Source organism: Tupaia chinensis, unplaced genomic scaffold (assembly GCF_000334495.1).
Source record: "Tupaia chinensis unplaced genomic scaffold, TupChi_1.0 Scaffold000039_1, whole genome shotgun sequence".
NCBI classification, from domain to species: Eukaryota; Metazoa; Chordata; class Mammalia; order Scandentia; family Tupaiidae; genus Tupaia; species Tupaia belangeri.
Genome location: NW_006159494.1, coordinates 1,188,598 through 1,202,357, shown reverse-complemented (window position 1 = coordinate 1,202,357; position 13,760 = coordinate 1,188,598). Strand labels below are relative to the sequence as shown.

The following is a 13,760-nucleotide window of genomic DNA, read 5'->3' as shown; positions in this document are numbered from 1 at the left end:
CCTGCGTCGCCCCTGGTGCCATGTAGCTTTGACGTAGCTCTGAGTCAACAAATAAAGCCCTCCCTGATGAACACGAGCCGGCCCCTCCTGCAGTGGTTTCTCCTGCAGCTCCCCTGGGCTCGGAGGCGGGTAGTGCAGCCCGTGGAGCCGCGGCTTCGCCCCTCTCCTCTGGGTGGCCCCCGCGCGCGGGCTGACACTCTTTCAGCTGGGGAAGGTGAGGCGGGAGGAGGCTGGTGCGGAACCTGCCGCCTCCTCAGCAGCGTGGGCCAGCTAAACCAGGGCCGGGGGGCCCGCCAGCGTAGACAGGCACCCGCGGCGGGGGCGGCAGAGAGCAGCGATGGCCGGGCGAGGAGGCCGGGCGCTGCTGGCGCTGTGCGGGGCGCTGGCTGCCTGCGCGTGGATCCTGGGCGCCCAACGGTGTGGCTCGAGTGCACCGCCATCAGCAGGATCTACACGGTGGGGCGCAGCTCCGAGGCCAGGGAGCTCCTGGTCATCGAGCTCTCCGACAACCCTGGTGTCCATGAGCCCGGTAAGGGCGCTGTCCCCTGCCAGCCTCGGGGGCATCTCGGAGGGCCGCAGGGGGTCGAACTGGTGGCGGGGGCGGGGGTGTGGGACAGACGGAAAGGAGGGCCCTTGGGCCCGTTCTGGTACAGGGTGTCTGGGTGGAAGGTGGAGTGGAAACCGGGAAGACCCTACCCCGAGTGCTGCGGGTTGCCAGGGGGACCCCCTAGCTGATCGCCTCGCCCGATCCCTCCTGCCCTCAGCCGTCTCCCCTGCCCTTAGTCCTCTTTGGGGAGCGGAGGCGGCAGAGGCTGGAGAGGGTGAGGGTCGGAGTGTGCAGCTAGCTGATGCCCGCGCGCGGAAACCCCGCGGCCACCCGCACTTCTGTCAAACGCCCAGCGAGGTACTGAGTCCTCGGTAAGGAGATCGCCTTCCCGGCAGACGGGAGTCGCAAGCGAAGGTGCTCAAGGCAGGACTGAGAGGAAAGACTCCAGGGTTTTTCTTTTGTTTGCTACTTGGCAGAGGACCGGGCACTGGGGCTGCAGACTGTGTCCCTGGCTCTACCTGTAGGTGCGTCTTAGGAACACTCGCTGCTGTCGACGCTCCAGAATGTTGACAGTGCCAAGTTGGGGCGGAGGCGGTGTGCGCGGACACGGAGGTCCTCCTGCCAGGGTGAAAAAGTGGGCCCTGACAAGCATTCCCATTCCAACACGGCGCAAGGCCTTTCTAAAGAAAAAGGAGCGTGTCGTTTTCTCCGCGGTAACCACCTGAGATGACCACTTTGAGACTGGATCTTTATTCCCGTTGATGTCCCCACCCAGCCATTTTATTCCGCTTGCTTCTGAGTGTGTAATGACAGTTTTTCACTTTATGCGAAACGTGTGATATTTATTATTAACATGGACTTTTAAAAATGTTCTTGGCGCGTTTTTCGTTATGTTTCTGCTCTTCAAAAATGATGTAGGCCTGATTACCTGGTAGTAAAAGAACTGGTTGAATAATCTGGGCATATAATATCAGCATGAAATGCTCAGTTTTTTTAATGACAAAGAAAGCAAGAGAAATAGTCTAAAAATTCTGAATATGAGGCCAGAATAGTTTTACAATGACATATAAGAACCAAATGAGAAGCTTTTAAAAGAGGTGATCCATGGGGAATCAGCTGCTAGCGTAATGGCTATGTCGCTGGACTCACACGTAGTCGACCGCGGTTTGCGTCCCGGACCCGGTGGCTTAAAACCCACGCGGGGCGCGTGTGCGTGCGTGCGTGCCCAAGATCTCGAGAGGAGAATGGAGGAGAAGGGATTGCGGCGTGACCATCCCCCCTGGGGGGTGATTTCTCGCTTTCTGTCTCTATGTCTCTCTCTCTGTCTGGCGAGTGCATGCGCCCTATAGCGAAAATCTCTCTCTCTCTCAAAAAAAGAGGTGATCCATGGAGACATTTGATGTTCCAAAGGGTAATGTATGGGGTGACCAGCAGTAAATATTCAGGAATTAATTTTTTACCTTCGATGTATGCAAAAAGGTTTGTATGTTTGTTGTCAAAACCCTAAAATGAGAATCTAGAAAAACATTTGTTGTAATGCACTGTGGCAAGATTCAGCATGTAGAATTGGGAGAAAAAAGTAAGTTTATTAATTTTTTTTTTTTATGAGTGAGAGAAACAACGAGAGTGAGGGACAGACAGAGACAGCATCTCTAATAGGGCCTTGATGTGGCCATCCACCCCAGAACTTCAGCCAACCAGGGGTCATGGGTTCTCAGGGAGGTTTCCCAACTCCAACCCAGATCCTTCCTGTGCAAATCAGGCAGTGCATGGTGCTTTACTGCTGTGCCTGCTAGAATTGAAATTTTCAAAATTAGTTTTATACTGTTATCTGGGATTTAAAACATTGTAAGTTTGATGACTCATTTTTCAACCAAGTCAAACAACCAAAGTCAAGACATCCCAGGCACAGTTAAAGCTAATCTAAATATTTGTGACCAGCAGATGGCGTAATGGCTTGCTGGACTCCCATGTCGTCAACCGTGGTTCCAGTCCCGGACTCCGTGGCTTAAACTCACGCCGGGCACGTGTGTGTGCCTGCCTAAGATCCCGAGAGAAGAATGGAGGAAAAGGGATTGCAGCATGGCCATCCACCCTGGGGCGGGTGATTTCTCGCTTTCTGTCTTTCTGTTTCTCTCCTTCTGGCACATGCACGTGCCCTATAGCAAAAACTTCCCCAAAAAAGAAATTTGTGATTCTGCTGCTGCCTACTTAATTAGGATTACTTGTTATTCTACTTTTTTTTTGGAGAGGTTTTTGCTATAGGGCATGTGCGCTTGCCAGAAAGACAGACAGAGAGACAGAAAGTGAGGAATCACCCCCCCGGGGGGGATGGCCATGCCACAATCCCTTCTCCTCCATTCTCCTCTTGGGATCTTGGGCACTCACGCACACATGCCTGGTGTGAGTTTAAGCCACTGGGTCTGGGACTTGAACTGCAGTTGACTATGTGGGAGTCCATCGACATAGCCATTACACCAACTGCTGGCCCCTGTTATTTTACTTTTTATAGATTGTTTCTCAGAGTTTGTCACACTGGTATCCTAAAGAGATTACATGAAAGTTAATTTGTTGTTTTGTTTCAAATTTAGAAATAAAGTGATAAAAGATTATCATTAGACTATCATACACTTTTTATTTAAAAATATTTATTTTATTTATTGCTTTATTATTATTATTTTTTAAAATTTGGCCAGAGAGAGACAGAGAAAGAAAGGGAAAGTGAGAAAGCAAGCCACCAGGTCTGAGACTCAAACCACGTCTATGTGGGAGTTCAGTGCCTTGACCACCATGCCATTTGACTGAACCTATGGATATGTCTTTGAAAATGAAAACAGTGATTCTTTTGCTTGACTATTTGGAATGTATGCATAGTTCATCAATTTTGCAAATCCCTCTTTTAGATTGCAAGCTCTGTGAGGTAGGGACTGAGTCTTTAGCACCCAACTCCAGTTTGGCACACAGTAGGCCTGAATATACAATATGCAATAATATATTATGGAAAAATACTCAGTATATATTATGGAAAAATTAATCAATCAATAGCTGACTAACACCATGTGTCAAAATAAATATTTTATTCTTCGTACACAGAATATACATAGATTTTATTCAAAGACAAAGTCAGAAATACTGTATGATATGAGTGTCACAATTTATGTTAAATGGAGGAAAATTTAAGTCCATGATATTACTTACTATTAGAATACAAAAATGACTATTATATTTTTAAGAGTAGACATAAACTATTTTAAACCGACACTAAAATAACTACAAGAGTGATTTCTCCTTCTTTTTTATGAAGGGTTAAGTAGAACTAGTCAGTGTACAGGTCTGATCATATATAAGTACTCCACAGTAATTGTGTGAGTTAACTTTATATAAAGTTTTAGAGAAAAGAAGATGTTCACAGTTCTTAAATGGTTTTCAAATTACTGTTAGATTGGCATTTTCTTTTTAGAGACATTTTTGCTATAGGGCACGTGTTCTCACCGGAGAGAGAGAAAGACCGAGACAGAAAGTGAGAAATCACCCCCACAGGGGAATGATCACACCACAATCCCTTCTCTTCCAGTCTCTTCTTGGGATTTTGTGCATGTACGTACATGTGCCTGGCATGAGTTTCTTTTTCGTTTTTTTTTTTTTTTTTTTTTGGCTGTAGGACACGTGTGTTCCCCAGAGACATAAGGCTAGATATCCTCCCCAGGCCGTATTGCCACACTGCAATCCCTTCTCTATTCTCCTCTCGGGATCTTGGGCATGCATAAACATGCACCCAGCATGAGTTTTAACCTACCTGATGTGGGACTTGAACCACAGTTGGCTATGTAGGAGTCCAGAGATGTAAACATTATGCCATCTCCTGGTCTCTAGATTGAGTATTTTAAGAAATGAGGGAACCAGCAGTTGGCGTAATGGCTATGTCGCTGGACTCCCATGTAGTCGACCGCGGTTCGTGTCCCGGACCCCGTGGCTTAAAACTCACGCCAGGCGCGTGTGCGTGTGTGCCCAAGATCCCGAGAGGAGAATGGAGGAGAAGGGATTGCGGCGTGACCATCCCCCCGGGGGGTGATTTCTCGCTTTCTGTCTCTATGTCTCTCTCTGTCTGTCTGGCGAGCGCACACGCCCTACAGTGAAAATCTCTCCAAAAAAAAAAAAAAAAAAAAAGAAAAAAGATCTCCTGATTCTGCAGTAAAAATGAGTTCATACAGTGTTTTTTGAGCCTTGTCACAAAGCACTGAAGCTGGACTAGGTTCTATGGGATGTACGGTGATACACAGAGCAGGCCATGCCCTCAGGAGGACCGAGACTTGGAGTCTGAAGAACAGCCAGCATAAAGGTGTGTGGGGCATCAAGCATGGCTGTGGGAGGAATGGAGAAAGGAGTTGAAGGACTGGGCTACTGAAGAATGGATGGCAAGAAGGCAGGAAATTACGTTACTGACATTTACAAATTCCTGGGTGGTCCTACAGATCTGTGTCTTACTAGAGACCTCTGCTATTGAAAGCGAGCAACTGTCTTAACTATAAAATCACCATTTAAGTTTTGTTTGTTTGAAATAATATTTCTGGTTCAGCTTTAGAAAATATTTAATGTAACAAATAATTTGCTTGACTAAAACTTCCATTTTCCAGTAAAAAAGAAGCCATTCGCTAATTTTTCTTAAATCTATATAATTTTTTGGATCATTAAACAATTTTTAGTTAATTTCTCAGAGTCTATTTATAACAATAGAAGAACTTCAACAAAATAAAATAACCTAAACACTTGAAGTCCTTTTTTGTGGTAGAACCAGCAAGTGAGAGGTTTACATGGTTAGATGAGCAATTTGAGACATGTTTGTTGACGTCATCAACTTCCTGAGAAGAAAGGCGTTTATTCAGAGTTGATCTTGAACCTGTCTCCTGAAAATGATTCTCTCACATGTCCTAAACTTGAACTCATCAAAAGGGCAAGGAAAATTCCATTTTGAATTGAACAGCTAGGAATAACCGTATTTACTCTGTGATGACATCATAGGAATCAGATTGATTCCTATCCAGTTGAATGTTGGGTCTCAGATAACATTTTGTGTCACTTTCGAGATTTGCAAAAATCTTTAGGAAGAGGGTGCAGGTATCAGCCAGTCTCAGTGAGGAGAAACACACATGCTCTTGGCTTTAGTCTCATCTCCTTGGCTTTGTGAGTTTGGACCCAGAGGGTTCCCTCAATCCTAGGAGTTTGTGTTGTAGTCTGTTGAGGAGTGAGGTAAAGATCGTGAAGGCTGTGCTGACACCAGGCTCATAGCTGATTCTAAGTACTCAGATATGCCCCTGTTAGATATGATACCTCCCAAGTATGGTCATTCTCCCCCACCCCCATTTCTCTTCCTTTCACTTAGATTTTTTTTTTTAAATTGCTTTATTTGTGACACACCCTCAGGGCCTTATAATGTGCTCTGTCTTTTTTTTTTTTTTTCCTTTTTCATTTATTTATTTATTTATCTATTTGTTGTGATTTTCAAGGCCCCGGTTCTGGGACTCATAGTCAACTCATGGTGGTTGGTGATGTGGGGATCCAGCGCCTTAACCACCACGCCAGAGTCATGTTCAAACCCAAACATCTGCTTTCTTAGCCATGCACATGCACCAGGAAAATTATCATCAAATACATCTTCATCCATTTATGTCTAAATAATAGAATCTTTATTCCCAGACCACTCTTCCCAGAGTTAAATGTGAGTTTAAAGTTGTTTGTTTAAATCGGTAATTCTTTTGGATAGAGTTCAGTTGCTTTTGGAAAGTAAACCTTATCTATAGCTAAACTGCTATCTTAAAACATTCTTTAGAGCATGGATTATTCTCTCTCAAGGTTGGAATGATTATTTTGGACCTATTCCTACAAAGATTTGTTAAAATTTAAAGTGTATGTATGAATGCCAGTATGCATTTGCCAAATATTGTGAAGGGAGATTTAATGCCGGAAAATTTTCTACATATATTGAAAAAAAAAAAAAGAAGGGGAGTTGTTGATTATTGGATGGCCTCTTTTCATAACATTATTAGTATGTATTAGTAGGAAATGATTGTAATTAAATAATGCCTTACAAATGGTGAAAATCGATGTTAGATTCTGGAGAACTCTGACCCCATGTGGTCAAGAGGTATTTTTAGAGAGTGAGTCAACACAGCTTCAGCCAGATGTAATGTTTTTGACTGACTTGTGATTGGCTAATAATAGAGAAGAGAAATTGGGCTAGATCCTAAAATTATATACTGTGTTCAGACAAAAGAGGCAGCTTTCTGCAAAAGCTGATGTAAGAGTTCAACAAAGAATCATCCGCTGACAACTCCCTTATTAGCTTAAGATAAGGGTGAATCCTCACCTTTACAGATGCTTTTTTAGGGAAAGGTACCATTAAGAAATTTAAAGTAGCCTGGTCAGGGGAAACATGTTTACCTACTTTTCCCATGTTCAATGGAACATCGGTTCGTTCAGCATGGTTTGATAGGTATTAGGTAGACAAAGATAAACAGGTTTATATACTGTAAGACTTATTAGAGCATTTTTTTAAAGAGGTTTTGCCTTAGGGCATGTGTACTTGCCAGAGAGATAGCAAGAGACAGTGAGAGAAAAAGTGAGAAATCATCCCCCAAGGGGGATGGCCACGCCACAATCCCTGCTCCACCATCCTCCTCCCAGGATCTTGGGCACGCAGGCACAGGAGACTGGCATGAGTTTCAAGCCAGTGAGTCCAGGACTTGAACTGTGGAAGCCAAAATGGGAGTACAGTGAATACTATATAGGTGCATTCTATATGGTATTTCCAATCTTCTTTCAGCATGGAATCTATTTTTTTTAAAGGTGCTTATCTTGAAACTAGTATCACTCTAGATTGAGAAACCATCTATATAGTATTTTCAATCTTCTTTCAGCATGGAATCTATTTTTTTTAAAGGTGCTTATCTTAGAACTAGTATGACTCTAGATTGAGAAACCAGCATTCACCCTTTATCAATCATTGTTACAGTATTGATTCATTGTTATATTATTGATTCATTGTTATATTATTGATTCATTTGGCAATTCTCTCTGAGAGCCCCATACAGGCAGTTCTTTAGGTATGGGGAGTGCATTCCTCCTCCTCCTTCTCCTCCTCCTCCTTAGTCTATAAACAGCTAGCACAGTGATTCAGTGATTTGTGTAGAGTAAGCTCTTCAAATAGGCTTATTGAATTGAGAGCATAATTCTGAGGAAGTGAGGCACAGGAAAAAAAAATACTTTTGACTGGAAATATTAAATGTTGACAAATATATTCATGTTATTTTATTGTTAGATTGCTTCATGCTTTTACTTTCTATTTCCCTCTTCTTGTTTATAAAATGGGAATCCTTTAAAAACTCATACAAAAAAAAAAAAACAACTCATACTTCAGGGAACTGCTGTGAGACCAACAGTATGGTATATAGAAAAGAATTAGTGAGGTTGTTTGCATCTAGTTATTAAGAAGATGGACAGGGCAGACCTTGTGAACTAGTAGTTAAGAGAGCCAGATCCCACATGGCCGACCGTGTGTCCCAGCCCCAGCAATCGAAATTCACGCTAGACATACGTGTATGTGTGCTCCATATATCAACAGGATGGAGAAATGGAGACGGGATTGTGGCATGACCACACCCTACTGAGGGGCGCTTGCTCCTTTTCCCTCTCTGTCTCACTGTCACGCTCTGGCAATTAAGAAAAAAAAGGAAGGTTGCTACTTTGTAAACATTCTTTTTTGCTTTCAGTTGGTCTGGAAAAAGTGCTCCATAGATTTTACATTAATTTAGAATAGGTACCTTGTTGGTTACATCACTGGACCCCTGTAGTCAATTGTGGTTCGAGTGTTTGTGCATGAGTGTGTACCAAAATCCCTAGAGGAGAATGGAGGAGAAGGGATTGCAGTGTGGCTATCACCCTGGGGGAGAGGGGTGATTTCTCACATTCTGTCTCTCTGGCGGGTACACATGCCCTGTAGCAAAAATCTCTGTTAAAAAAAGAATAGGCACCTTGTCTTTGGCATTAGTATGCAATGTGCCATGTTTCCACCCCGCTACTGAAAGCTTACTTCTTGCAGTAATGTTAGACATGGCTGCAGGACTTTCCCTCTTACCACTGGTTTGGTTTTTCTTTTGGTTGTTGTTCAAAAATATTTACCTTTTATCTATTTAAAAAAGTGGGCATTCCTGCTTTTCTTCAGTTTGGCATCACATTTTTCTTCATTCTATAGAAATAAAGTGTTCATTATTTCTAAAAAGTGTCTTTATGGTTATTTCTTCAGGTAGCTAAATAAAACTAGGGTAATAACAACATTTTTATTGGCAATGTAACTTACTTTCCTAATGAGTTTATGATGAAACTGCTCAAGTTCTGATTAACTTAGTATTTTACAGTTTCAGCAGCTCAGAAAGGCTTTTTGAAACCATTTTCCTCATCCCTCTTTGGCTTTCTTACCCATTCTAGGGTTGTTTTTGTGCGTTTTCAAAGATCTTTGAAGAGCTGTGACAGAAAGCTTTACAGTACAGACTTTGATGTCAGGGAACTTGAGTTCACATCCTGGCTCTTCTAGTTTTTGATTGAGTAATCTTGGGCTAGTCAATTAACTGCTAGTCTCAAATATATCATCTATTAGATTGTTGGAAAAGTCATGACTTACTTTTCTGTGCTGAAATGCTGATGACGACCCAATATAACATGATGAAAATCTGCTAGTTAAATGAGGTGCTAAATATAAAATTTTAAACTGATAGATGGCATCATTTATTACATATTACGTCTGTTATATCATTTTCTGGTGTTGATCTGTGTTCCCTCAGTAGCCTATGAGCTTCTGTGTTCAAAGATTGCACTTTGTTCATTTCATTTCATTTTTTCCCCCTTTTTTGGTTTTGCTATGAGGTGTATGTACTTGCCAGACACAGGGGGGAAAGAGAAACTATCCCCCAGGGAGGATGGCCATGCCACAATCCCTTGTCTTCCATTCTCCTATTCAGGATCTTTGAGCACATACACACATGCACCTGGCTTGATTTTCAGGCCACTGGGTCTGGGACTTGAACTTTGAAATCAGCTACGTGGTCCAGAGCCTTAACTTCCATGCCATTTGCTGACCCTGTGTTTGCTTCTAAAATAGTCATTTATCACCAGATTTTAATCTCTTTTCTCTTGACATGGCATTAAAATAGTGCACTTGAAAATGCCACCAAGGAGGAAAGAGGTTTATCTGAGATCTAGCTAGTGGTTCAAATGAGTTTAAGCTTGAAATGTGTTTAAATTTGTTCTTTTTTTTTTTTTTACCATTAATTACTCGAATTATATCGAGTTCATTGCTTTGTAAAAGTTTCTCTCTCTCTATCTCTCTTTTAATTTTTTTTTTTCAATTCAGGCTATGGTGTGTTACCAGGGTCTTTTATTATTTTCTAGTGATTGATCCAAGTCGTTAACTCTCGCCAATCATTGAAGATGTCACACTTAGTGTATTACAACACCGACTCTTTAAAATAACTGAGTTAATTATGATAATACCACCTAGAACAACATTCCACTGCAAGTAAATATTTTGTTTTCACAGAAGCCTGTTTCTTTTCTTTTTTTTTTGGAGAGGTTTTTGCTTTAGGGCACATGCGCTCACCAGAAAGACAGAGAGAGACAGAAAGACAGAAAGCAAGAAATCACCCCCCAGGGGGGATGGCGACACTGCAGTCCCTTCTCCTCCATTCTCCTCTCGGGATCTTGGGCATGCATGCACACGCGCCCAGAGTGAGTTTAAGCCACCAATTCCGGTATTGAACCATGGTCGACTACATGGGAGTCCAATGACATAGCCATTACGCTAACTGCTGGTGCCCAGAAGCCTATTTCTTATAAAATCACTGTGAAGCACTATAATTCTGTGATATAATAAAAACACATTATATTTTAAGATATTTAATCAAATGAAGGCTATTTAAAAAATAAATGCAAATACTTCTTTTAATGGGCCTAAATATAATCTTTAGCTTAAATATGGGTTGTTCAGAATGTCCATGCCAAGGTAACTGGGAGAAACAAAAATTCTCTCACTTTTTGCTCAACACAGGCAGATTCCAGGTTAAGCTGTCTAACTGGACCTACCCAATTTCTTTTCTGACATTGCCTGAAGTATTTAAATCCAGAAAATTTGCATTATGTAGCTGCTATTCACTACCATCATGTAAATTTCCCCTCAAATTTCTCTTCTCTTCTCAATATAATCACCATCATGGGAATGAAGTTAAAACATCCTTTTGGAAACTATTAACTCCATGAAATCAACAGGACCTTTGTAGAACTCACACGAGGAGAAGTCAGCTTGCTAACATGCTTTCTAAGAGTCACATTCAGTTTTTGGGAAATGCCAAAGCAATAAAAAATATAGATAGATAACCTTCATGTGACTAGTATGTAGTTAAATAGTGAATGATAAATCACATAGAAGTATTGACTAAAATGCTGTATACACATCTAGGCTTTGATGATTGTAAGATCATTGTGACTGTGGAAGTCACCTTAAATCATTTCAAATTTCAAATTAGTGTATTTACAGATTTCAGTTGCATCTATAAAATATTTTTCATTTGTTTTGCTTTGACTTCTATTCATAGCTGTTATCAGGAATGGTTTTTCTTTCTTATTTAAGTAGCTTCTTTTTAAAAAATATTATTAATCTAAGTTTTTTCTTTCAGGAAGTCTTCTCGGACTATTATTGCCCTCTCTAAATATGGTTAGTCTAGCAGGGTTTTAAATAGTTGAGCTAAATTTGCCTTTGCTTTCATGAGGATGCTAATTTGGCATCCTCCGAGGTAGGTCTGGGAAGTCTAGTGGATATTAGTGTGGTCCCATACTGTCTTCTCTTCCTCCACTTTAGCTCTCTCTCTTCTGTAGATACTAAAATAAGAGAGAGTGGTGGTTTCAATACCAGTCGGGAGGCTTTTGTTTGACAAAGTTGAGCCATAGGTACACAGGATGGGGATGGTGCATTTGCTGTCAACCGTTTCTCCATAGCTGGTCCCGTTTGGTACTGAATTAATAGCGTTTCCTTACCTATCGCAGAAAGGAATTAAATAGTATTTTTCTCTGTAGACTGTATTTTTTGTTGTTGTTAAAAAGAAGTGTTTAAAAGTCAAACACGTAAACTTCCTTGTTTTGCATAGATGATTTTTTTTCACAATGACTATTTTTTATAAAAATGCACACAAATTATTGTTATTTATGTATTAGGAAACTCTTAGTAAACACAAGGAGTCTTCAAAAAATTCATAAAAAATATATTATGAAAAAAACCTCTTGAATTTCAAAATGTTTTGCATCAAACTCATGTGTTAATTATATCTCTTTTCCTACAATTTTGGAAGTCCCCTGTATACTAAGAATAGTTACTCAGTAAGAAAGACAAATAGGGACCAGCAGTTGGCATTATGGCAATGTTACTGGACTCCCTTGTAGTGGACCGTGGTTCAAGTCCTGGACCCAATGCCTTAAACTCACACTGGGCACACGTGCATGCGTGCCCAAGATCCCGAGAGGAGAATGGAGGAGAAGGGATTGCGGTATGGCCATCCCCCTTTGGTGTGATTTCTCGCTTTCTGTCTCTCTGTCTCTGTCTTTCTAGCAAGCGCACAGATCCTATAGCAAAGACCTCTCAAGAATAAAAAATAAAATAAAGACAAATAACTTGAGGTTACTTGTTTTGTTCTAGGCTGCATGTGCTTGCCAGGGAGAGGGAGAGAGATCTTCCGCCGAGGGTGACCACACTGCAATTCCTTCTCCTCCATTCTCCTCCTGGGATTTTCGGGACACGCATGCACACATGCCGGGTGTGAGTTTCAAGACACCGGATCCTAAACTTGAAACTTGTGTTAGCCATCTGGGATTCAGCTGCCCTAACCTCCACACCATTTGCTGGACTGAGGAGCGTATTTTTTAAAAGAGTTAGTTTTAAGGAGCATTTGAAAGAGTAATCAGTCTTAAAATAGGCACATGTTGGTGAAGTCTGGACTGCTTGTTTATACAACAGGGAAGGTCTGTTATCAACTACATGAAAAGATATAATTTCCTTTTCTCAATGTCCTTACCATTCTCTAGTTCGTTTCTGACAAAAATAAGATTTGTAAAATAGGGCTTCAAAAATACGGTTGCAACTTCAGTTACAAGTTAATGATACTTGTATTGTTAAGTATTTAAAAATACTTTAACTGTCTCTCTTGATGTTTTCCTCCCCACCCCCACCCCACCCCATCCCACCCCAGGACCTTCCTTCTCCAGAACTAATTTCTTAGCAGAATATACTAAAAGTCTTTGGAGGTCATGATGATTTCTAACCATTCATGAATTAAACTTTATAAAATTATTTGGCCTATAGCATTATTGAAATGTCATTAAAATAATAAATGGGGCCAGCAGGTAGCATGGTGGTTGGGGTGCTGGACTCTCACATGGCCAACCGTGGTTTGAGCCGCAGACTTGGCAGCTTGCTTTCTCACTTTCTCTCTCTCACTCTGGTGAGTGCATGTGCCCTATAGCAAATTAAAGAAATAATAATAATTAAAAATAAAATTCAATAATGGGACCAGCAGTTAGCGTAATGGCTATGTCACTGGACTCCCACGTAGTTGACTTCAGTTCAAGTTCTGGACCTGTTGGCTTAAACTCACGCTGGGCGTGTGTGCGTGCGTGCCCAAGATCCCGAGAGGAGAATGGAGGAGAAGGGATTGCAGCATGGCCATCCCCCCTGGGGGGTGATTTCTTGCTTTCTGTCTCTCTGTCTGCCTCTGTCTGTGCTTAATTTTCTCAGTTGCCAAATTATAAAGTAATATTATAATTAAGAAAGTAATATAAGAAAAATTAGGGGGACCAGCAGGTGGTGTGGTGATTAAGGTGCTAGATTCCCAGATGGCTGACCACAGTTCAATTCCCAGGCCTGCAGCTTACCTTCTCACTTTTTCTCTCTGTCTCTCACTGATTACATGAAAAAATAATAAAAATTAAAAAAGAAAGAAAAGTTAGGAAATATCTATTTATTTATTTATTTATTCATTCATTTATTTGTTTTTAGGTTCTTGTCACAGGGAGCGTGTGCTTGCCAGAGACAGAGAAAGACAGTAAGAGGGAACATGAGAAATCACCCCTCATGGGGATGGCCATACTGCAGTCTCTTCTCCTCCATTCTCCTCTCAGG

General features: G+C 41.6%; 1 protein-coding gene across 1 annotated transcript in view; it reads left to right on the top strand.

Moving 5' to 3' along the window:
- Nucleotides 1–294: 294 nt before the first annotated feature.
- The window catches only part of CPE (carboxypeptidase E), a 122,460-nt gene continuing 108,994 nt past the window's right edge, over nucleotides 295–13,760 (top strand). Inside the window, 2 exon segments of the mRNA XM_014588911.2 lie at nucleotides 295–413; nucleotides 416–529. Of these exon segments, the coding sequence (XP_014444397.2) occupies nucleotides 338–413; nucleotides 416–529 (190 nt within the window). The 5' untranslated portion in view covers nucleotides 295–337.